Source organism: Mytilus californianus, unplaced genomic scaffold (assembly GCF_021869535.1).
Source record: "Mytilus californianus isolate M0D057914Y unplaced genomic scaffold, xbMytCali1.0.p SCAF_19, whole genome shotgun sequence".
NCBI lineage: Eukaryota > Metazoa > Mollusca > Bivalvia > Mytilida > Mytilidae > Mytilus > Mytilus californianus.
The window spans coordinates 390,428-416,460 of record NW_026262667.1 but is presented as its reverse complement, the minus strand read 5'-3'; the positions used below and the strand labels follow the sequence as shown (position 1 = coordinate 416,460).

General features: G+C 32.6%; 1 protein-coding gene across 1 annotated transcript; it reads left to right on the top strand.

Moving 5' to 3' along the window:
- Window positions 1–196: 196 nt before the first annotated feature.
- LOC127727017 (D-aspartate oxidase-like) lies at window positions 197–22,091 on the top strand. Its single transcript, XM_052234404.1, has 11 exons — window positions 197–372; window positions 2,271–2,467; window positions 2,769–2,886; window positions 4,724–4,800; window positions 5,682–5,747; window positions 7,009–7,063; window positions 7,723–7,821; window positions 8,076–8,155; window positions 9,654–9,771; window positions 12,877–12,975; window positions 15,329–22,091. Exons 2-11 carry the CDS (start codon window positions 2,271–2,273, stop codon window positions 15,443–15,445), a joined length of 1,026 nt encoding a protein of 341 aa, XP_052090364.1. The 5' UTR covers window positions 197–372; the 3' UTR covers window positions 15,446–22,091.
- The last annotated feature ends 3,942 nt before the right edge of the window (window positions 22,092–26,033 follow it).

The following is a 26,033-nucleotide window of genomic DNA, read 5'->3' as shown; positions in this document are numbered from 1 at the left end:
GACGGGCTTTTGTTTATACTTTTTGGGTTTATCAGCTCTTCAATTGTTCAATAGGCTTTGGATATTCAATGTGAAATGTTATAGTAAAGATAAGATGGATAAGCGATAGAAAAAGCAACGCAATTAAAGTATTCTAGTTGTGACATGAAATGCCACTCATAGATATGTAATTGTGTATAAAAACATTTAATTTTGTTTACAATCATTCACGCGATGGCGATCTTAAATAGTCAAAATTCTTTTTCTTTTATCTATGTATTACGTCAACATTTAAACAGTATCGTGTATCCATATTGACATTTTACTTTACTAAGGACACACTTACCTAGAAGCAATGACAGCTTATCAGAATGATCACAAGAAATAAGATAAGTAGGAACCTTTATTTATTGTGTATTGTTTGTATTTGTACCAATGTTTTTACATATAAAAATGAAGGTTAAAATGTAAATAAGAACAAATGAGTAAACTCAAAATGTATCATTATTATACCTGGTCGCGTTTATTTTTAGCGTAAAGCATAAATAGTGTTTACATTGATGTAATAATATCCCTTTATGAGTGTGCAATTATCCGGTAAGTTTTCGTCTTACTGATCTGCAGGACTTTAAAAATATTTTTTACATAAGGGTTGCACAAGAATAAATTGTATGGAACGTTGTGGGTGTCAGATACCTTGTTACTTTAAACAATCTTTTATAGACATGTATTGTAAAACAAGGTCGCAGTAGGAGGCACGTCCAATGTTTACTTGACGTTTTATTTAAAGGACTGCTCATAATAAGAGAAACCCGTCCATGAACACATACTAATGTGAATGGTGGCCATTATATGAGCATGGTGAGCAGTAGTAACCGTTTGATGGCACAAGTGTTATAAATGTGTGTGACCTTAGAGATGAACCGTACAATCTCAATGGGAGAATGCTATGTTTCTGGTCTTTTTGACTTTCAACTGATTTCTTTTTAACATTTCAAAACGATTTTTTTCACAATTTCGACACTAAAAGGAAAGAGCTTTGTTCATGTGTACATTAAGGCAAGGATAATTGTTTTTTTCTAAGATTCGTGCCCTTCAACTTGTTACATTCGGAAATTCTCGCCATAGAACATAATTAATTATCTGCCAAAAACCAAAACCTCCGCCATCATCATCATCATCATCATCTCCCCATGACCACCATCACTAGAAAAACCAAGCACTGCATCATTCTCTAACTCGTCTCACTGATATCATCAATAGCAACAAAGAACAATGTTTGTGTGGTGCTAAGCGTCTTATATGGGCAACCAATTGGTTTATGGTGAGTTCTTCGCTTGTGGGTAATGATGGACACAAGAAAAAAATCCACAAGCAACATGTGTCAAATATAAGCAGATAAAGCATTTATAATTATAATTTGGATAAATGGATTAAACTTATAGATGGTTTAAATCGTGTACAGTCGTGCTTACTTGTCACAGTCCCCGTATTCCAAAATCATATATATATATATATATATATAAATAGAAATCTAAATTGAAAACAACGTTCAAACCTATGATTGCGTTGAATAAAAACCACAATTTTTATACGTGTGCATGCAAAACAAATTTCTTGGTAGAGGGGTCTAAATACAGCACAAACAACATTTTCCAAAAGACCAAACAAGTGAAAAAGTATATTTTAACAAAACGCATTTGACTTGCAGGTCGAACAACGGATGTTCTTAAACCCTGCTGACTGCCATGGCGATTGCCAAATAAACGGATCACCAGATGTAACAAAATGGATCTTAATTATAAATTCAATACCAAACAGAAAACAATAAACTTGCGGAAAAGATGGTATACCGCAAACATGAGGTGCAAAATTTGGTACACCATATCCGGATTTCGAAATAAATGTCTCTTCAGTGATGTTAGGAATCGAAACGGTATTTGGAAGGCCATATAATTTACCTCTATTTAGGATAGACTCTTGAATTTTGAAGAGTCGAAATAGGATGAACGGATTATATAAACCCGAAGGCAAATATAATACAAGCCCAAACGAAAAAATATAAACAAGTCTAAACTGAAAACAACGTTAAAACATATGATTGCGTTGGATAAAAACCGCAATTTGTATACGTGTGCATGCAAAACAAATTTCTTGGTTTATATATATATGTATATTTATGTTTATAACATGTATAATTACACATAATACATCGATACATGTACAGTGTTCGTGCTTACAGTAATTTAAGTTTAACTTCTTTAATTTGAATTTGTGTACTGTTTCTTTAGATGATGTCAAAACAGAGAGTATGTGTAGTTGGTGCTGGCATCATTGGTCTGTCGTCTGCTGTTAGAATTCAAGAAAATATACCAGGGGTTGACATTACCATCATAGCAGATAAATTCTCCCCGAACACCTGCTCCGATGGATCAGGAGGATTTTGGGAGCCATTTTTATTACCCAAGGAATCACTTGCTCAATCCAAGTAAATACAATGTGTTGTTGTTTGTCATTAGTGATGGTTTCAAAGAAAAAAACTATCAAATAACTGTTTAATACATTAAAAGATATGAGTATTTAGGGCGGTCAAGGAATTTAATAACATTGCATTGGAACATGAAGAAAACAATGCTACATTGCAAAAAACACACGATGAATGAAAAAGCATTTTCACGTGCAATAAAGTCATATTTTGCCGAAAGATTACGTTTCTGCTATTTTGGATTGTTTAATTATAATTGTTTGGAAGTTCTGTCATAAGGTTGCAAAATCGATATATTTTTCAGTAAATGGTGTCAGGATACATGGGATTATTTAATGAGCCTCGTCAACTCGACAACTGCAGCAGCTTTTGGTGTCCATACAGTGTCTGGATATAATTTTACGGGTGTAAATATTCCAGAAGTAAGTTTTTTTAATTTACCTGAACACTCTTTTGTCATATTGCATACGAAGTATTAAAATTTAAACAAGACACGTAAGTTTTATCATATGTTCTACCGTACAATCGATTGAAAAAGGGCGTACACTCATATTGATAAGTGCGTGTATATTTTAAACTTTTTAAAACGTAAACTCAATTATACTACCATACACTGTTATACATACCTCCCTACCACTCACATACTCCAATGTTATTTCATTAAATATACCAGGCTTATAATTTTGGTACTCCAGAAACGCGTTTCGTCTACATAAGACTCATCAGTGTCGCACGAAAAAATTTAATTGCAAAGCCAAATCAAATATTACGAAGTTGAAGAGTATTAACAACCTTAAATTCCGAAAAGTTGTGCCAAATACGGCTAAGGAAATCTATTCGTTGGGGTTAGCCCTGAATTAAGTATGTCAGATACCTTGATAAAGCAACAAAAATAATAAGTCGTGAATGGACATGTAATTTCATGGGCAAGTGAAAATGACACACAAGAACTGCAGTACATAAAAGGCTTTTTGAATTATTTCCCCTTGGTCAAAAGACTGTAACTCCTAAATACAACATATCATTGATAGAAAAGAAATATCAATTCATGAAAAAATTTTACTACTACACTGCAACGACAACGAGTAATGATATGAAATCATTACCATTTTTGCTGAAAACAATAACTGCTAACATACTGCTATATCATAGGGTGTGCAGAAGCCTCCTTGGAAGACGTTTCAATTGCTTTCAGATGTTGTCACACGATCCATATTGCATGGCTCAAAGGGTTTGATAAATGTTTTAGATATTTAAAGACTTCAATACTGGCGTTACTTATATACCCTTGACGATTCTCAAATACTATTGTATTTTTAATGATATAATCACACGCCATATGAATAGGGATCTACGAAAGAATAGTTTGATGTAAGGATGTATCTTTTGAACTTTTCAGACGCTTTCTTTAACTTGATGTAATAAATTATCTTTTTTGGTTCCATCAATCTTTCCACAAACGTAGACCACTCGGACCTATATTGTATGATTTTTACAACGGATAAAGTTTAACGATTGAGTTCAGAATAAAGAAACTATACATGACCAACACTAATATAAATTCTCGTAGGAATAACTCATAAAACTTGTTAAGTCACAATGAAAGATTGATTGATTGATTATCTGAAATGTGCTGCAAGCTATAAAAAGTCAGAGAGCGACGAAATTAACAATAAACCCAATAGGTAGGTACTGCAAAGTGGTTTGTTTTGGATAAGGATAGCAACTGTGTCCTACCTCTGTCACCTACGAACTTGAAAGAGTTGCTTCTATGATTCGTTAACCACGACAAACAGTAGCGTTGTACTCTCCCAATGCCGATCAGATGATGCTGCGTATTTATAAATTCCGCACATTGTTGTCTCATAGGCAATTATATCACACCTTCTTATATTTTGTTATTTTAAGTAATACACGATTAATCTACCTTTTATTTTAAATATTCGTTTCGTGTCTAAGAAATCGAGTCCTGACACACCAACCAGAAAATGTCTTCACCAAAAGAAGTTAATTAGAATCTTTTTGAAAATTCAGCTGTGCACATTATAATCTTGGAATCTTTGATGAATTTATTTGTTATACATGGGTTCTTGTAAAAAAATTGTTTTGTGTACTTTAATCATTTTAATTAATAAAAGCATATATATAGAGCAACACATTCATGAAGAATGGAATTGCTTTACTATACAAAAAGCTAATTTTGTGCATGAATTTTGATTCTTAAAAGTAATTTAACAATAATATATAATTGAACGCAAGGATCCTCCATGGAAAGACCAAGTACTAGGTTATAGACGTCTTTCTGTCAAAGAGATAAAACTGCACCCTGAAAACAGGTTAGATATTTTTTTTTCTATTAAGTTCGTTTTATATGAAGGAATAAATATGCCTACATTTTATAAAAAAATATAAAATAAATTATCTTTTAGAATTATGTTATTTGAATTTGTCGACAGAAGCTTGTCTCAACTAAGTCAAATTGAAATGATTTCATTTAAAGCAAATTTAGAAATTTTGTTAGATTAAAGATACCTCAATAATTTGTGGCTTGAACGCGTAGCATGGATTTTTGTGACTCGAATACATCTGAATATTATTTTATTACAAATTTGTTCATCAATTAACACACAGAGGAACAGTATGTTGAAAAAAAGCTTCGATTCTAAAATCACTGTAATGATGTTCGTGAATTAAAACATGCATATAGTATGAATGTTGGGGAGGGTATCTGATTATAGATATCAAGCAACTAAAAAAGCTATAGACAGCAGGAAAGGTAAAACAAAAGTCGATTAAGATTGAAAGTTGTGATACAAAAACAAAATATGCATTTTTAAACAATTAAAATGTTTTTTGTCTTATTTTTTCATTTATTTTTACAATAAGAATATGAATCCACATATTAATGTTGTAATCGATTACCATTTTCTACATAAGGAAATGCCTGTACCAAGTCAGGAATATAACAGTTGTTTTCCATTCGTTTGATGTGTTTGAGCTTTTGATTTTGCCATTTGATAAGGGACTTTCCGTTTTGAATTTTCCTTGGAGTTCGGTATTTTTGTTTTTTTTTTTTATTTTTTTGCCATATACAAACTAAAAGTTAAGTTAATCCTTTTTTGTTATTGAAAGTATGAATTAAAAAATTAATAGTTACACTTAAGACTATTTTTAAACAATTATAATCATGCTTAATACCTGACACCTTATCTTACAGAGATGGAGTATTTTATACAACAATGATGATAAATGTAAAGAAATATCTACCCTGGCTCATGACACAGTAAGTATACTACTTCCTTAATTACAGACATATGAAGAAGTATATAACATCGGTAAAATACTGGTGTGTACATATCTGCTGTTCATTGATAAAATAGAAATAACAATGATGCATATTATAGAAAATAAATATTGCCTATTTTAATAAATATACAGCTAAACATGACTATAAAACTGGGGAAATGAAATCTATGTTTTATACTTATGACACAGAGTTGTCGGATATACTCAAATAGTAAGTATCCAGGGATGTTGTGATCATGGGTTTTTATGGGTTTTTTTTATCAGAACCAAAATACATTTTTGATATAAATATGTATACAGTAGATTGTAAACTTTATTCAAAATTTTGCATATGTTAAAATCAATACCAATCAATTGCGATCAAAATTTTTACTTTCCCAATACTTCTTGCAAATAAAATAAGTCTAAATTTGTTTCTAAATGGAATAAAAAAATAATATAGTTTTTCTGTTTTTCGTACCAAGTGTCAATCTTAAGATTGCTTGATTGATTAATGGTTGCTTAACGTCCAGTGGGAAATAACTCATGCATGTTCAGGACGAGAGCAAATTACCAACAAATACAATAGGTAGGTCCTGTAATAGAGGCCATCCGGAATGAGGTCGGGAAAATTTTTACTGCTACTGGAAAATATGAGTATATTGGATAGGGACTGAAATTTTATCTTACATCAGGTCACCTGCGGACCCCTCAAAGAGTTGTTGCAAGGGTTCTAAACGTGCAGAGAGCGTGGCACTCTCTCTATACGAGGCATGGATTTAACGTCCCCGTTCTGACCGGACGTGACTGCGTACTTGTACATCCCGCATAGCCAAACGGACGCCCCATTTTGGCAAGGGTTTTACTGCCGGTCGGAAGATAACCAAGAGTGACCATATTTCTATTCCCTAGTCACCATTGGGGCTTCAATCTAAAGAGGAAAATGATAAATGTAAAGAGGAGTAGTTACATCAAAGAGTTAAATAAATTCACAGTTATCAATGAAAACATAAGAGAACCAATGACTTAGTAGCAATATCCCATTAAAATACCCCCTTATAAAATACAACTGCGTGAATTGAAACATTACATTTCTGAGAAAATATGTCAATTCATTGCCAACTAGTTATTCTGTTTTGAATGATGGTTTGAATACTGACTTAACTTTTGGATTCAAAAGGTGAAAAAAGAAAAAGAAAAAAAGAAACTGAAAGTAAAAATGAGATACAATTCAATGATATACATATGTTCTTTTACAGATTTCGAATAAAAAATGGAAAAGTAATCAACAGAAAGATAAATTCTTTGGAAGAGGTATAAAGCTTCAACAATTAAAGCCTTTAATATATAATATTAAAAGAAATATATTGAGAAACATCAGGCAATTGTGCGTCATAAATATTTGCTCAATTACATATTGAATACAAGATGATTAATGTCTATGAAGAAAGTAATTAGAATCGTATATTGATCGCTTCCGTTTGGTTCACTCTCGAATTGAACCCTTATCATTCAAAACAAAACAAAAAAAGTCCAAGAAATCAAAACCAATCAACACAAATATCCAGTTTAAGTAGTCCTTCAGTATTCGACAAAGTTGTAAATATTTGGACCTTTTGCAGCGTTTGAAATTTGTTGATTTGCATCGTAGTCATTTAAGAATGGGGGACTTAAGTGAAATAAACCTCTAATTTTTTTCATAGAACAGGACTGAACTACAAAAAAAACCTATATCCGTATTGTACAATGATGTGAAAAAGTATGGATGATGTCTTAAGTAATACAAAATTTTCTACAGTACTCAATTTCTTCAAGTAAAAAATGAACAAACAACAATACAACATAAGTCCTCCCCCCCCCCCCCCCCCCCCCCAAAAAAAAAAAAAAAAAACAATGTAAGAAAATACCTCTAAGAAATTCCTTTCCTGAACTAATTTTAAATCATTAACTTTAAATGACTCTTTTCTCAACAGGTCATGACAGATTATGATTTAGTTGTAAACTGCACCGGCATTGGTTCATACGACCTTGGAGACCCTTCTGTCTACCCAGTTAGAGGTCAAGTAATACGGGTAACTATTTATTTTACGACATTCGATTATATAATGTAAACAAATTACTTTAATCGTTTATATTAAATACTTACTGACCTTATTCAGATTAACAACTACGCCTATGAAAGGAAAAGAGGAATTGGCAAAGTGAACGGGTTGGGTTCACACTTTATTGAAATAGCAAAGCCAATTGACTGAAAATAATAAGATGATCATAAGTAAATATTTTGATACCTATATATATAAATAGCCATTTTTGCCTACTTTTGTAGGTAAAAGCACCTTGGGTAAAGCATTTTTACTTTGACAAGGACCCTTCGGAAACAAGAAATAAAATTTATATATTTCCAGGGTAAGTAAAGACTGTATGTTTATACACATTTATTAATACGTTAGATGGACCAATTTATTTATTAGGTTAGATGGACCAATTTATTTATTAGGTTAGATGAACCAATTTATTTATTAGGTTAGATGGACCAATTTATTTATTAGGTTAGATGGACCAATTTATTTATTAGGTTAGATGGACCAATTTATTTATTAGGTTAGATGGACCAATTTATTTATTAGGTTAGATGGACCAATTTATTTATTAGGTTAGATGGACCAATTTATTTATTAGGTTAGATGGACCAATTTATTTATTAGGTTAGATGAACCAATTTATTTATTAGGTTAGATGGACCAATTTATTTATTAGGTTAGATGGACCAATTTATTTATTAGGTTAGATGAACCAATTTATTTATTAGGTTAGATGAACCAATTTATTTATTAGGTTAGATGGACCAATTTATTTATTAGGTTAGATGGACCAATTTATTTATTAGGTTAGATGGACCAATTTATTTATTAGGTTAGATGAACCAATTTATTTATTAGGTTAGATGGACCAATTTATTTATTAGGTTAGATGAACCAATTTATTTATTAGGTTAGATGGACCAATTTATTTATTAGGTTAGATGGACCAATTTATTTATTAGGTTAGATGAACCAATTTATTTCACCTGGTCTGCATTTACCCTTCATTTCTTAACTTTTCCTAACTTCCTTTGAAAAAACAAGGTCATGTTGAAGATTTTGAATGAAAATTTCATTTGATACCGTTGATGATAAATAACTTGGCTGTGTTCATGTTTTTTTGCAACATTAAGAGCAAATGATCTTAAAATTCTATAGTTTTCAAAATTATCAAGAAACTCATTGTAAGACACTCATCAAATATACCCGGTTTATAATTAGTTACGCCATGCGTGCAAAGTCCCAAAGATACTCCATATCGTGCAAATTTCTTAGCAAACATGGTGGCAATGATTCAATTATAACCTCCCGCCGAAACCAATTGGAAACCATTTTAAAACAATTCTCTCAAATAGCTCAGTAAATATCAACGAACATTTAATGAGAAATATATAAAAATTCCTTTGTAAATACATGGATTTTATTTGTTTTTTAACATCGTGTAATCAATAGTTCTGTTTGATAAGGTTTGACATTTTTCGCTACCCTAGTGGCATCACTCGTGTTACTCTTGACATTTTTCGCTACCCTAGTGGCATCACTCGTGTTACTCTTGACATTTTTCGCTATCCTAGCGGCATCACTCGTGTTACTCTTGACATTTTTCGCTACCCTAGTGGCATCACTCGTGTTACTCTTGACATCCCGTGGTCTTCTGTCAAATACTTTCCGTACCTGTAAACATTTTTTTTAATCCCTGAAACTTTCGAAAAGAAAACTTCAATTTTACCATGACATTTAAGAATCTTTGGTATAGTGTTTTCTTGTAATCAGTAACTTATGTATCCTTGTTACTGTTTTTTTGTTTGTTTTTTATTTCATAGGAAAGACTTCGTGGTCTTAGGTGGCACGTCACAGATAGGAAATTGGAGTACAGATGTAACAGAATCAGATAGAAAGAGGATATTGGACGGTTGTTCAAGGTTGATACCCAGTCTGCGGGTAAATAGTATGATACAATTACTCTTTTGTTCACTTATTAGTTTCGTGATGTTTGACAATAGATCAGACCGTCACCCATAATTAATCAGCATTTCATTTTTAAAAATTTACTAAAACTATAAAATAAGCTCTCAAAGAAAAAACTGAAAAACTGATTGCCATGGTTTGAACCTCCACATTAGAATGAAATAAGTTGCTGTATTGTTCTGATTTTGATATGCATTTGTGTCGAATTCCTGCTTTTTTTTTAACATGAACAAAAGCTATCCATGAAATGACAGGTCCTGACATAATCTATTAATAGTTCCTCAAATTCACCGTTTATAATTTAAAAATAATTAAAAAAAAAAAAAAACGTTCGTACTCCCTTATGCAAATTTCCCTTAGTTGCATTTGGCTATTCTATTAAGGACACGTTTTACAATGTATGTAATAGTGTATTCCTTTTTCAGTTTTTTTTTTAACTTTCCGATATTTTAATCTTAAAATATGATTACTCTGGCTAAAATAAAAACCAATAAGACAACCGGTTTCCTGCTTATAAATACCTGAGATAATCAAAATAATCAAAAGTAACCTGTGTGTTTTCTGTTTCGCACTATTTTTTGGAAAGACAACACAAGTGTAAATTTACTAATCGGAAAATTTATACGCCGGAATAAAAGTACGCTTACATGTATTTTGAGTCTTTAGTCATTTTGTTTGTTATTTTCGTGCTTTGTATCTGATCTGATTTTTATAGTTTGTTCTTATGTTGAGCTATTACACCACTGTTCCCACTTAGAGGAGGGTTGGGTGCCCGAAAACAATTTTAATCCTGCCACATTCTGTATTTGCATGTCCCAAGTCAGGAGCCTGCAATTCTGTGGTTGACCTATATTTGATAACTTCTACCTCGTTTGGTCTCTGGTGGAAAGTGGTCTCATTAACAGTCACACCAATATCATGTCTTCTTATTTGTATATACTATTGGTCATATTGCTCCATGTGTACTTATAATTCCTTGGCTTTCAAATATTTTGGTTTGCTCTTTCTTGATGAATTTCAATCCAGAATAGAGCTTCGGACAAACCAAATTAAAGTTATTTTCAGTTACTAGAACTAGGTCGGCACTGCTGCAGTTGGGCTGTTTAACCAGGGGGATGTCATCAGCTCAGTAGTCAGACCCTCGGTACTGACATAATGTATAACATATTTTACTTAGATTCTCCGTTGATAAATTAAGAAATATTTAAAAGAAAAAATAGCTAAGGTTCCAAATCTCTCAGAAAAAGTTGAATTTGGCTGCTCTTTTTAATCACTTTGTGGTCATAATGCTGCTCATGTGTTTGGTATTTATGCATCATTGTCTTTCAAATTGTTTTGAACGTTCTTAGTGAAGGGCTTGATGAAGCTAAATCTAGAAAAGCACTTTGGACACACCAAATTTATAAAGTGTTAATTTAATTAGGAAATGAAAACTATGATGCATTTTTAGCTCACCTGGCCTAAAAGGCCAAGTGAGCTTTTCTCATCACTTGGCGTCCGTCGTCCGTCGTCTTTAACTTTTACAAAATTTTCTCCTCTGAAACTACTGAGCCAAATTTGACCAAACTTGGCTACAATCATCATTTGGGTATCTAGTTTTAAAAATTGTGTCCGATGATCCCGTCCGCTAATCAAGATGGCCGCCATGGTTAAAAATAGAACATAGGGGTAAAATGTAGATTTTGGCTTATATCTCTGAAACTAAAGCATTTAGAGCTAATCTGACAGGGTAAAATTGTTCATTAGGTCAAGATCTATCTGCCCTGAAATTTGCAGACAAATCAGACAACCCGTTGTTGGGTTCCTGCCCCTGAATTGGTAATTTTAAGGAAATTTTGCAGTTTTTGGTAATTATCTTGAATATTATTATTGATAGAGATAAACTGTAAACAGCAATAGTGTTCAGCAAAGTAAGATCTACAAATAAGTCAAATGATCAAAATGGTCAATTGACCTCTTAAGGAATCATTGCCCTTTATAGTCAATTTTTAACAATTTTTGTAAATTTTTGTAATCTTTTACAAAAATCTTTTCCTCCGAAACTACAGAGACAAATTTAATCAAACTTGGCCACAATCATCATTGGGTATCTCGTTTAAAAAATGTGTCCGATGACCCCGCCTACCAACCAACATGGCCGACATGGCTAAAAATAGAACATAGGGTAAAATGCAAGTTTTTTCTATTATTTTTTTAACCGTTATAAATAGAGAAAATCTGAAAGGAGAAAAATGTTCAGAATAATAAGCTCTACCAATTGTTTATATACGTCAAAACTGTTAGACAATTCTTATAGGAGTTATGCCCATAAATTACAAATTTTACCATTTTTGTTTCATTTTTGCCTATTATCATGAAAACTATGATATTTTAATAGAGAGAAACATTTTTTTTTCCGTTATGCCTTATATGATTTAAATTATAATAGATAAATAAACACTTTAAATCACAAAAATGATCATCAAGGCAAGATCTATTAAAAAGTAAAATTTTGCCGATATAGTTAGTAGCAGAGACATATAATACAATTGTATTATATGTCTCTGTTAGTAGACTGTCACTCTTCATAGGAGTGATTGCCCTGAAATGAGTTTTTTTTACCCTCTTTTGTGTTTTGAGCAAAAACTAAAGAAGATAGAGAGAAACTAAACAGACTAAAAGATCATTAATACAAGATCAACAAAATAGAGAATTTTGTCATGAAGTCTATTCTCGTCTACAATGTTGGAGAGTGTCCTTTGTTTGATATGCACATAGACCAAGGTGAGCGACACATTCTCTTTAGAGCCTCTAGTTTACATCTAGTTTTAAGATTTTAGTAGCATTTTTTTGCACTTAGAGTGACATGTTATTTTATGCTACCTGTGTGAAAAAAACAAAACAAAAAATGAAGAACAAAATTAGAATGATACACTCATTTTTGGGGTAATTAAGTAACAAAAAAGGAAAGATTCTTATAATTACTACTCCATATTGATAAGTAAAATGTAGAAAACGATTATTTTTTTCCAAACACGATGCACCTTTTTGAGTATGACTATTACAAAAACAGTAACTGTAAAAAAAAATTTACTTAAGGAAGCAGAAGTATTAGAAGAATGGACAGGTTTAAGACCATCAAGACCAACAATACGATTGGAGAAAGAAGATGTATGTTTTAATGGAAAAACGGTAACAGTAAGTTTTAAATTCTGATCGGTTCAAGAAACAAAAATCACATAATCAAAGGCAATTTTAAAAATGGTAAACAGATCGTTTCATGAAGTGAACTCTTCATCCTTCATATTATTCATATTTAATTGCAATTTCATGAAAATTATTACGACTATTTCAGAGTATTTGCAATTTGGATTACCTTCAATTTATATTACCAAAATCTACAGTTTGGAAACTGATTACTTTGCAAATCATGTAAAGTTATTTTTTGGACAATGCTGACCAGTACAGAATAAACCGAAATAAAAACTTGTCACGGACTTGTTAATTGAGGAATTAGTTGGAACGACTTGTCACGGACTTGTTAATTGAGGAATTAGTTGGAACGACTTGTCACGGACTTGTTAATTGAGGAATTAGTTGGAACAACTTGTCACGGTCTTGTTAATTGAGGAATCAGTTGGAACGACTGTACATTGCATGATAAAAACGAATATGCTACAAAACACCAAGGGTTGAAGGGGTGTAGAAAAATTGTCATATCTGTTTCGGCAATAAAACCCTTGCTAGAGTGGCGTTCATTTAGCGGTGCTGGATGTGTAAGTACGTACCCACTTTCGGGTAAAATGAAAACATTTATTCCGCTGCCTCGAGTAGGGAGAGTGATATTCGTTATAGAATCATTGCAACAACTCTGAGGGGTTCGAAGATGGGCTGTTGCAAAGATAAAAATGACTGTCCCTTATCAAATATACCCTCATTTTAAAGTGGCAGTCGTAATTCCGACTTTTCAGCCATGTCGGTTTACCTTGCAAAACTATCTATTACAAAATTAATGATTTGATTGTGTCCTGCAAATTCATGAAATAATTGCCAGAGGCTTTTATGCAAGCAACAATCAATCAATCTGAATAAACAAGTCATCATATCTTATGAGAAATTTTAAATACTACAAGATGCCCGCGAAATCGCGGTACAATTGGGCAAGTGTTGAAACAAAGAGTGTCAAGGGTGCCTGTGTTTACACATAAAAAGGGGGGAGAGGTCCGGACGTCGGGTGCCTGTGTTTACACATAAAAAGGGGTAGGATCACTTCGACACGTTCAACGCCCATTTCATTTTTGAACAGTTCTGCACCTCAGTAAAAAGGGTGGATGTCGTTTAATTTAGCAAAATTCTTACTTTCACTTGGATTTCGCGGGCAGTACGTCGACTGAGCATGCGCGAAAGCGTATAAGACACGGATCAATAACGGTCTCCGAATTTGGATATTTTCTCAAAAATTGTCGTTTTCTGTGGAAAAAATATTGTTTCAAAGACAAATTTAGGAAGTACAAAACACTACATTTATACGTCATATCACAAATATTTCGACTTAGTATGGTTTCAGAGGAGTTGCGGCTCAATGAAATCGGTCTCTTCCTTTAGTAGTATAGAAACGATTTTCAATTTCACACTTTATTTTAAAAAATGAGCTTTTATTTCTATCCAAACAGATTCAAATTATAGAACGGTAAACCTTATTGTTTCGGTGTATGCAGCCTATATGTCTTATCATCCTTTGGGACAATCATAACTAAAAATTGTCGTAAGACGCTGGAAGGGACATATTTTAACCTAAATGGTCATAAATTCCAATAATTAATTCAGCATTTGAAGTCATCTTTGCCAAAAGCAGCTGAAAACATAGATTTCAAATTTTCAAAGCTACATTATATTATGAAAATGCATGCAATAAATCATGGTCGATGTAGAAATATTATTAGTTACACAATGTGCTAGTGACCTTATACGATATAAACGGGGTCAGAAAATTCCAAATGGGGTGAGAGCGAACCCTATATGGAATTTACTGACTCCGTATATATCGTATTAGGTCACTAGAATACTGTGTAACGAATTTATCTAACCGACTATCTTAACATGTGGAATTTAGACTAGTGGACCGGGTATTAAAGTGATCAAGTCTTTAAAAATATTAAGAACCTACTTTCATTGGTCTATACAAAAACAATTGCCAACAATAACAATTTGTTAGCTTTTAATGTTTTTTTCTGTATTTGTTTTTACATCGTTTATCATCAATTATTTCATCTGTTGTCTTGGTGAAACGTTTACGATTTTTCCTCAACGCCAATGATGTTGTTTTTATAAAGGGACGTAACACTACTACTAACCATGTTTTAAAATAAAACACGTCCAAAAACCTAATATTAAATATACAGGGTCTCCGCGTGTTTGCTATTAACCAATGATATTCATAGAAATGTAAAGAAGGTACGATAATGAACATTGCGCGAATTATACGTTTTATGTATTACAGCTAAGGAGTTGTCGTAAATAATTGAAAAATAACAATCGATATATATTTTAGATTATTCACAATTATGGGCATGCAGGATCAGGAATTACATTATTCTGGGGATGTGCAAAAGTTGCTACAGATCTAGTCACGGAGAGCTATAGACTCAGACAGCAATCAAAATTATAGGATTCGACTTCGGTTATAAACTCATAGATATGATTTATGTTTTATTTAGCAAATATTATACATATTAATTAATGTTCTGATAAACCTGGACACATTTCAATGTTATCGCATTACATAATAGGTACCCACAGAAACTGAAATGATAACTTGATTAGCTAAAGTTGATTTGGATCATGGTTTAGGGGGTGCCAGATGGCATTAGATGGTGAATATCATGAGACCATTTCATAAAATTCCTTTTAGGGATTTAAGCGGAGAAGCGGATACAACTGTTTACTGTAGTGTGTAGATTTAAGAAGTTCGTGTTACACCAAAGAAAACCCTGAAATCATTTGGATGAAGAAATGAAATAAAAATGCAAAAGCAAATCATTTTAGTAAGATTTCGTAAAAATTATTAAGATAATTGTTAAGCGATTCAAAGGTAGTTACGGATACAAAAGTTAAAAACGGACGGACAAATGAACGGATTCACGTATAACCGAACTCCCTGACTGGCCCATCATTATGTAACGTATGCGTAAGAAATAAGTATGCAACATAAGCAAATGATTTTTTACAAAGATGGAATTGTAGTCACTTTAAAAAAATCAAACGAGCGTTGTTTCGACATAACATTAAATCTTAATAAATCGAAAGGACATATAATAATATATGCCCAACACTCGAGATGACCTAAACAAAAAATTTGTTCAATACATTTAAATTATTTGAATTTATAACATTAATTGATTTTTGCATGAAATTGTTTTTTTGTTTTTTTGTCATGTGAATTCCTCGCTTATTATGAGCAAGAGGATAACTATATTTGGTATATGGGTTCCTTGCAACGTCTACATCTCCGTCCAACAGGGTTCACCTGACCTCGACATCATTTCATGGATCAGTTATCAAGGTTGAAGTTACGTGATTAGGTCCGTTTCTAAAGTGCTATAAACAGTAGATCAACTATATGTGGTGTATGGAACGATTGTAAGGGGTACATGTCAGTCTGGCAGGTTTCATCTGACCTTGACCTCATTTTCATGGTTCATAATCAATGTTAAGTTTGTGTGTTTTGGTCTGTTTGTCAAGTACTATTAGCAATAGGTCAACTTTTTTTGGTGTATGGAATGATTGTAAGGTGTACATGTTTGTCTGGCAGATATCATCTGGCCTCGACCTCATTTTCATGGTTCATTGTTCAATGTTAAGTTTTTGTGTGTGGGTCTGTTTTTTTCAAATACTAATAGCAAAAGGTTAACTATATTTGGTGTATGGAATAATTGTAAGGTGTACATGTCTGTCTGACAGGATTTATCTAACCTTGATCTCATTGTCATGGTTCATTGGTCAATGTTAAATTTTTGTGTTTTGGTCTGTTTTTCAAATACTAATAGCAATAGGTCAATTATATTTGGAGTATGGAATAATAGTAAGGAGTACATGTCTGTCTAACAGAATTTATCTGACCTTGACCTCATTGTCATAGATCTTTAAAAGATAGTTAAGTTTATGTGAGAACCTTTATCTTTAAAACTTTAAACATAAATTCAATGGTCAGTAAAGCAGGCGAGACATTTCAGCTTGTGCGCTCGTGTTGAAAATATGTTTGCCTTTCAGGTTTTAACTTGGCTAGACTTATATATATTATTCAGTGGTTGTCGTTTTTTTTTTGTTGCTATATATCATTTTTGTTTTTCGTTTCTTGTTTAGAAAATAAATGGGGCCGTTAGGTTTCTCGTTTGAATTGTTTTACATTTGTCATTTCGGGGCCTTTTATAGCTTACTATTTGGTATGGGTTTTGCTTGTTTTTGTAGGCCTTACGGTAACCAAGGTTGTTAACTTCCACGTTATTTGGTCTCTGGTGGAGAGTTGTCTTATTGGCATTCATACCACATTTTTTTATTTTTATATTATATGTACAAACAAACAATTATCTGTGTATATGGAAAGTTCCTGTTACTAACTATTATTCGATGTGTTCAAAAACGTTGAGTAGATTTCGGGAATATATATGCATGTATATAAAATAAACAAAAATATGTTTGCCATTTGGTAATTTATGGAATATTTATATGTATGCAATTTCGTACCTTATAGAAGATTTATATGTATACCATTTCGTACCTCACGGTAGACTTATATGTGTGCCATTTCGTACCATACGAAAGATTTATATATGTAAGCCATTTCGTACCATATCTCTAAAACTGAAAAAAACCAAAGCAAGTTCTTTGATTAGTTACACAAGGTGAAAATTCTTTTGCAAACATTTTTATTCATGGCTTTCTTCTTGGGGGAATATCAGCGTGTCTCCCTTTTCGCTACATTTCCTGTCAAAAAATAACAGTTAGTAACTATAAAAAATAGTTGCAGATAATTATTCCTTAGTTGGTTAATTAACCTCATGTTTTTGAGTTAAAAAATAAAATAAAGTAATATGAAACGAGTTTCTACTAATATTAATGTTATCGAAATCATGGAACCAATGCATGCATATATACTAAACTAAGTCATGTATGCACTTTTTTTTTATATTTAATACGAATCTATAACGTATTATCGACAATTAATATTTCTTTCAGTGATTGTTGATCGTAAGCTAATTAACTTTCGAGTTTGTTGCCGAAGTTAACCGGATCGTGACATTGATAAACAATCAACACGTGGAGCACGTGACAAATAAGTGAATTGAAAGAGCCATGATATTTTGTTTAGTATTTTCCATGCGTTCCTATTTGTTAATTAAACTATTCCTTAACAATTGTTAAATGATTTGTTGTATCATATTTGTTCTTAAAGAATCGAATAAGTTATTACTATTTACTTTAACTTCCAGTGCACATTTGTTAACATTCTTTCATCACGGTTTTCCCCTCGCACTTGCGATGTGTGGTTGCCGAAGTTAAGGTTACTGCATACGGCGAATAAGTGTACGGGAAGACAATAATTCAATAGCAGTCCATTTTTGAAGATTTTCATAATATAAAGGAAAGAAAGTTCACGTACACTTGTTTTATAGTAAAACTTAGCCATTCAAGTATATAAAACATATTCAACTTTTTTATGCCCCCGCCGGAGCGAAGGGGGTATTAAGTTTTACCCTTGTCCGTCCGTACTTCCGTACGTCCCAAAGTTGGTTTCCGTTCTCTAACTATAGTTTGCCTCAACTAAATGCTATGAAACTTATACACAATGCTTATTACCACAAAATACAGATCAAGTTTGAATTTTGGTGGTGTCACTTTAACCGTTCTAGAGTTATGCCCCTTTACAGATGGAAAAATTGCTGAATTTTTCGTTTCCGTTCTTTAACTTAAGTTAGCCTCAACTAAATGTTATGAAACTTATACACAATGCTTATTACCACAAAATACAGATCAAGTGTGAATTTTGGTGGTGTCACTTTAACCGTTCTAGAGTTATGCCCCTTTACAAAAGGAAAAATTGCTGAATTTTTCGTTTCCGTTCTCTAACTTAAGTTTGCCTCAACCAAATGTTATGAAACTTATACACAGTGCTTAATATCACAAAATACAGATCAAGTTTGAATTTTGGTGGTGTCACCTTTACTGTTCTAGAGTTATGCCCCTTTACAAAAGGAAAAATGCTGAACTCTAACTTGAGTTTGCCTCAACCAAATGTTATGAAACTTATACACAATACTTATTACTACACAACTCAGATCAGTTACAAATTTGGGTAGCGTCACTTTTACCGTTCTTCGGTTATGTCCCTTTATAACTTTATATGATATGCAAGCGGGGACATCATCTGTGTCCCATGGACACATTCCCCATTTATTTAAAATTTGAAGTTTCGTATGACTTTAAGGATAAACCCTGCAAACAAACAAAGTGTAATTAAAAATATTAAAGTTTCCATGTACTGTTTAATTAAACCAATCATTGGTCTTCAGAAGTTTTCTACTACTGGAAGCATGTAATTTATGTCAAAACACTTTAAAAAAAATTTAGCATCAGCTCAAAATGTTTCATAACATATTTTACCTATTTATCTAAAATAAACAATTGATAACATTAGTTTATATGTTTTGTTGAATGGACCAGTATGAATTGAATATAAAACATTATAAAAATTTATAATGGGGCAGTATGAAAGACCTTTCCTTTTTTGAATTATACATTTTTGTTTTACAAACTCTCCATACCGATGAAGGGACAATATTTCGTCGATTTACAAATATATGATACGAAATACTAAACATGTATTTCATCTATGAGGTACGAAATGGTTAATGCGGTTGGCCCATAGGGTACGCAATGGTTTTGATCATGGGTACGAGATGGTAAATGCCGGGTACGCAATGGTAATTTTTGGTACGAAATTGTAGAGGTACAAAAAGGTCAGGTACGAAATGTCTAACTACCATTTTTACACTCTAATCGACGAACAAAGCATGTGACGTCATACATTAACAAGACGATGTCTGATCGATCGGAGTCTCCGCTAAACGATGTCAATTTATTTCCTCTAGTGGTCGTTTGTCTTTATATTCTTCTGCCAGTAAGAATAATTTTTTAATACATTTGTATACATAAAATGGACGTCGATATGAGACCGGCCACGGATCTGAGTAAAACATATATATATTAATATCCAATGCCAAATGGACTTTTGTTAAATATAGGGCGTTCCTTTCCTTGCTTATTTTGGAACAATTATATTTGATATAATAGAACATGGAATTGATATATAATATAAACATATTGAATTATTTAATTGTATTGAATGTAACACATCTTTGGTGGGATGTTGTCTCGCCTGCGACGAAATTCGCAGTATGCGACACTTAGGTATTACTAACCGGCAGCGACGGCGGCGGCGTAAACTATTTGTATAAAGCTTTATATTTCAGAAGGTAAAAGACCTGGATGCTTCATATCTTGTATGCACATACCTTATGTTACGAAGTTTCCATCTGTCATATGTCCATGGTCCTTGACCTCATTTTCATGGTTCAGTGACTGCTTGAAAAAAAATTCTAGTTTTTTGTCATGTGAATTTCTCACTTATTATGAGTAATAGGATATCTATATTTGGTATATGGGTTCCTTGGAACGTCTAAATGTCCACCAGACAGGTCACCTGACCTCATCTCATTTAATGGATCAGTGATCAAGGTTAAAGTTACATGATTAGGTCCATATCTGAAATACTGTAAGCAGTAGGTCAACTTTATGTGGTGTATAGATTGATTGTAATGGGTACATGTCAGTCTGGCAGGTTTCATCTGACCTTGGCCTCATTTTCATGGTTCATTGGTCAACGTTAAGTTTGTGTGTTTTGGTCTGTTTTTTAAGTACTACAATCAATAGGTCAACTACATTTGGTGTATGGAATGATTGTAACTTGTACATGTCGGTCTGGCAGGTATCGTCTGACCTTGACCTCATTTTCATGGTTTATTGGTCAATGTTAAGTTTTTGTGTTTTGGTCTTTTTTTCAAATACTTATAGTAATAGGTCAGCTATATGTGGTGTAAGGAATAACTGTAAGGTGTACATGTCTGTCTGGCAGGTATAATCTGACCCTGACCCCATTTTCATGGTTCATTGATCAATGTTAAGTATTTTGTGTTTTGGTCTGTTTTTCAATTACAATAAGCAATAGGTCAGCTATATTTGACGTTTTAAAAAATTGTGAGGTGGATATGTCTGTCTGACAGGATTAATCTGACCTGACCTCATTCTCATAGATCTTTAGAAATGTTAAGTTTATATGATACTTCTAGTAAAACCTTTATCGTTAATAGGGCATTAGCTACGAGATATAAAAAAAAAATAAAAATATGATTTTGTTTTGTTCAATCATTAATGAAAGTGAAATAGTGATATATTAATTAGCTTTTAGCAGCCAGTTTGGTTCAATTTTGTCAAAATAAGCGAAGAAACATCGCTGGTGAATTATTCACTTGCAAGTGAATAATTCGACCTCATTGAATCCGTATTCATGTGACCTTCAATTTAACCTCTTAGCTAGAGATGGGTTACGCATGAACTAGGCGTGTTCAGCTATCAAAAGGAAAAGAATGTCAACATTGGAAGTGAAACCATGGTAAACCATTTGGTTGATTCGATCCACAAAAACTCATTCTTATACAAGTAAAAACGATGATAAACGATGATTTACACATTTGTTTAACCTCTAATATGAAATCAAACAGACCTAGAAATTGCACGAGTTCGCTATCTATTTATATCTATGTTTATGTTTATATCGGGTTATATGACCGTCGGCAGTCTTCGGAGGTCACCTCGGTGGTTAATTAGATGGCGCCTAGTCTAAAATGCACACGAAATGCTGAGACATATTATCGTGTTCATGCATCATAAATTGTTTATTTTATACTTTTTAGTATTTGGATACACGTTTTAGTATGTTATAAGTCGAATATGAGAATTTGAGTCAAATCGGTGAACATGATTTTGACAGCTAATGGCCCTTTAAGTCTTTCAACATAAAATCAATTGTCAGTAAAGCAGGCGAGACATTTGAGCGTGTGCACTCTTGTTGTTATTATATATAGTTTGACAGACATTTATGTTATGTTAACCTTTAAGGGATATATTGTTTTCATTATTCACCATTACTTACTATTGTTATATTCGTCATCTATATAATAAATTGGCGCTTTCATTCACTTATTAGTTTGATATTCATCCAACCCTTCAAACGGACGAAGTCTGTGTTGACAAAAATATTATGATTATTTATAATTAACTACAGTATTGAATTGTTTTGTCCTATGAATATAAGAAATAAGGATAATTTCGAAATTTCTTTACATGAATTTTTCTACCTAATACTTCTGTTCATGGTGCAGATAAATCTAAAATATTTTTAAGGTGTATTTTAATTTTTAAAACTGGGTCAACACCGCTGCTTGTAGACTGCTAATCCCTGAGGCCATTGTCAGGTCAGTAGGCAGCCCTTTGGTACTGATATGATTTATCAAAATACCATTATTAAATTTCTCCGTTGATAAATTTGTGATTATTAAGAAACTAAGGGTTCCTATTAGTATACAGAATCACAGACAAGTATTATTTCATATTTTTTTTAATAACAATACTTAGTTTTTTTATATATGAATTATATTATGTATCTGAGCAGAAAACAAAAAAAAATGTTTATGTCTATAGATTTTTGTATATAAATATAATAAGCAAGTAGGCACCAATATTAATGGATGTACGATAGCAAGTCCAATGTTACAAAAGAAAGGCAACAGTAGTATATCGGTATTCAAAAGTCATAAATCGATTGAGAGAAAACAAATCCGGGTTACAAACTAAAACCGAGGGAAACACATCAACTATAAGAGGAAAACAAAGTAACAACAGGAACACTGAAGTGCAACAAAAACAAACGCCAACATACATAGAAACGAACTATTTGATAACAACTGCCATATTCATGACTTGGTACAGGACATTTTAAGAAAAAATGGTGGGTTGAACCTGGTTTTATGGCTTGCCAAACCTCCCGCTTGTATAGCAATGTTAAAAATACCGCTAAAATGACAACATTACGTGACAGGAATAAAGTACAAATAAATGCAAGAACAACCAGGACAGAGAAATACATAAATAAATAGGAGGGGCGGCAAAAAGGAAGGAGGGTTTTACTATAGAACCCTATGGGATTTTATTATTTTTAATTTTCAAATCAGAAGAAAAATAAAGGCAATAGTAGTATACCAACAATAAGCATTGGCTTATTTTTAAGTTGTGTTATTATCTAAACAAATATGTATATACCAATTAATCTAATCAGCTGATTATTCCCTGGGTAGTCAGTGGAGTGTAACAGGGTACGTCAAGACAATCTTGGAATCTTGATGGTTTTTGTAACAAGCAATATTTGAGGAATAAAATTATAATGTTGTTTAAAAAAGAAAAAAAAATTTAAGGTTCCAACTTCCATGCAATACTGATCTTAGATGGATTAGGCTATTATTTTTAGGTCCCTTTAGGTCAAATACTGCTTCGGGTGTTTAAGTACTTTAACATCCCAGGCTATCAAATTCTTGGGTTTGAGCGATCCTCATGAAAATGAAGAATACCATTTAGGACTAAGTATATTCTGACCAAAAAAAAAGTCGGAACATTCAAGCTGAAATACGACTAAAAGACAAACAACAGTATACAAAAAAAAACATAGAAAACTAAAGACACGCAGCCTACCAAAATGCGGGGGGTGATCTCATGTGCTCCAGAAGATTAGGCAGATCCGGCTCCACATGGGGCACCCGTCGTATTTGCTCATGTAAGTACAAACCCGGTGATAAGTCTTTTTCGGTATGCATATTCGATGAAAAGAGGACGGGATTGTGATTACAATTGAAACATATCCGTCGTCATCTATGAAAAAGATACTCTGTAACGATCAATCAACTCGTGATGGCGTCCGTAAAATTTTCAAAGAAATGATTTCAACTTCACAACTTTGAACTCTTGGTTTAAAAGCGTCCTTCTAATCAGTAACACTCTATCAAGGAAGTAATGATAGAAAATACAAGCTCTGAAATATTGTATCAACTGGGAGATATATACCTCATATGCAGGCGCTGTTGGAATTGTGCTACTTGGAAATGGAAAGTTCACAATAGGGAAGTTGAAATCATCTGTTTTGTCGTATAAAGTTTTGTTCCCAACCGACCCTCATTGTCAATTTATAGATTTCAAGATATGATACTTAACTGTATCTGTAGTATATTTCATTTCAAGTTTGATGGGACAGATGTGATTTATTTAGTGAGAGGACACCATCTTCATAGCTGAACGTGAAGTTAAATGATAATGCTAGTAAATACAAGTACTTCTAATACAAATGAGAAAAAATATGTTTTCTCAAAATATACTTGTAAGAAAAGTTGTAAATAAATATGAGGACTAATGATGCACTACACCACATTTAAGTGATGCACGTTTCGAAAATAACACTCTTGCCGGATCTCCTCGAAACCTTACATTGGATATACATATAAACAGAAAATATAAGCAAACCGACTGCGATCACTAATAATAACACAAAAAGGACGCGCAACCTGTTAATTTAATTGAGTAATAATAGGATTGTTGTCAAGTAATTACAATGCAATCTTAATCAAATATAAAACTGGAATTGTGAGTGAACTTAAAAAGTATACCCGTGAACTTCAAGTGACTATACCGAAAAGTAATTCGATTATTTTCCCTTTATAAAAGTGGAGAAAGATACCGAAGGGATATTTAAACTTCGAAAACAAACCAATAATGCCATGGCAAAAATGAAAAACGATCAAAAGACAAACAGTATACATGTAGGACCGGAATCTTTTGCATCCTCATGTATTTTTGTTTCTACTGTGTAAAGCGTCATAAAACATCTGTCTAGCCTTTTATAAGGAGTTGCGCTTACACAAGACTATTACCAACTATTAATATTAGAGTAATTGAATTCATGCATCTCCTCTTTAACATAAAAGAATGGGATTTTATTACTTTACACCTTGTATTTATATCCATGTAAATAGGGTTGTTAAACAGTGTAAAGTTTCACCGTCTAGTCGTTTAGGGGGTGCTGTACTTTCATGTTACATGGACAGACAGGCGGACGCATCGACAGACGAACTGAAAGACAAAGTGATTCTTATGTGTCACCCCCTACAAAACCGCTTTTGATAAGGTATATAGATGCAGATACATATATCATTAAAAATAGAATAAAATAGTTTTACAATCATTGTTGATAATGTAAAATGAACCCATAATTTCATAATATAATTAATGACGGTTTATAATTTTACACAGGATAAGTTAATTTGAACAATGCATTAACTGTTCATTGAAATCGAAATGAGGTAGAACATCCATTTGGTTTTTATGGTCAACACAGTCAACGAATTTCAGATATAATAGAAAACAAGGCTATCTTGCCACCAATTTTACAACGGTTTAAACTAGCAACATGCAACCAGTCCAATTTACTGCCTATTAACATAATAATGATGAACACCACCACATCTTTCTCCGGCGTATACAACATCTTCACTAAAAGGGTAGCGTATGTCTGATGTAAACAGAATCTAAAATTAACGTTGAATACAATATGATAATGTTCATAATAACATATATGAATAAATGTCAAACAACATTAGTTGTCCCCGATCTCACTCTCATTCCGCATTAACGTCATGCGGTTCTGACTGATTTTTCCCATGTTCGTCGGCGTTGTTTTTTTTTGAGGAATCGTTTGTTTGTGTTTGGTGTGGTTTGTTGTATTGTCTATTATTTTTTGAGATTCGTGTTATCCTTTTGTGTGTTATATTCTATAAGGTCATCATACTTGTGCTGATTTGGGTATACTTGTTTTAAATACAAACCAGGGTAATTAATTTGTACTTAAATATTCCGGGGAAAAGATAAAAATGTCAATTGTTGAAAGTAAAAGAGGGGCGGAAGATACCATCGGAATATTCAAACTCATAAGTCGAAAACAAACTAACACCGCCGTGGCAAAAAACGTAGAAATGACATAACAACAAACAACAGTCTACAAAACACAACATATAGAACTAAAACCTTAGCAATATGAACCC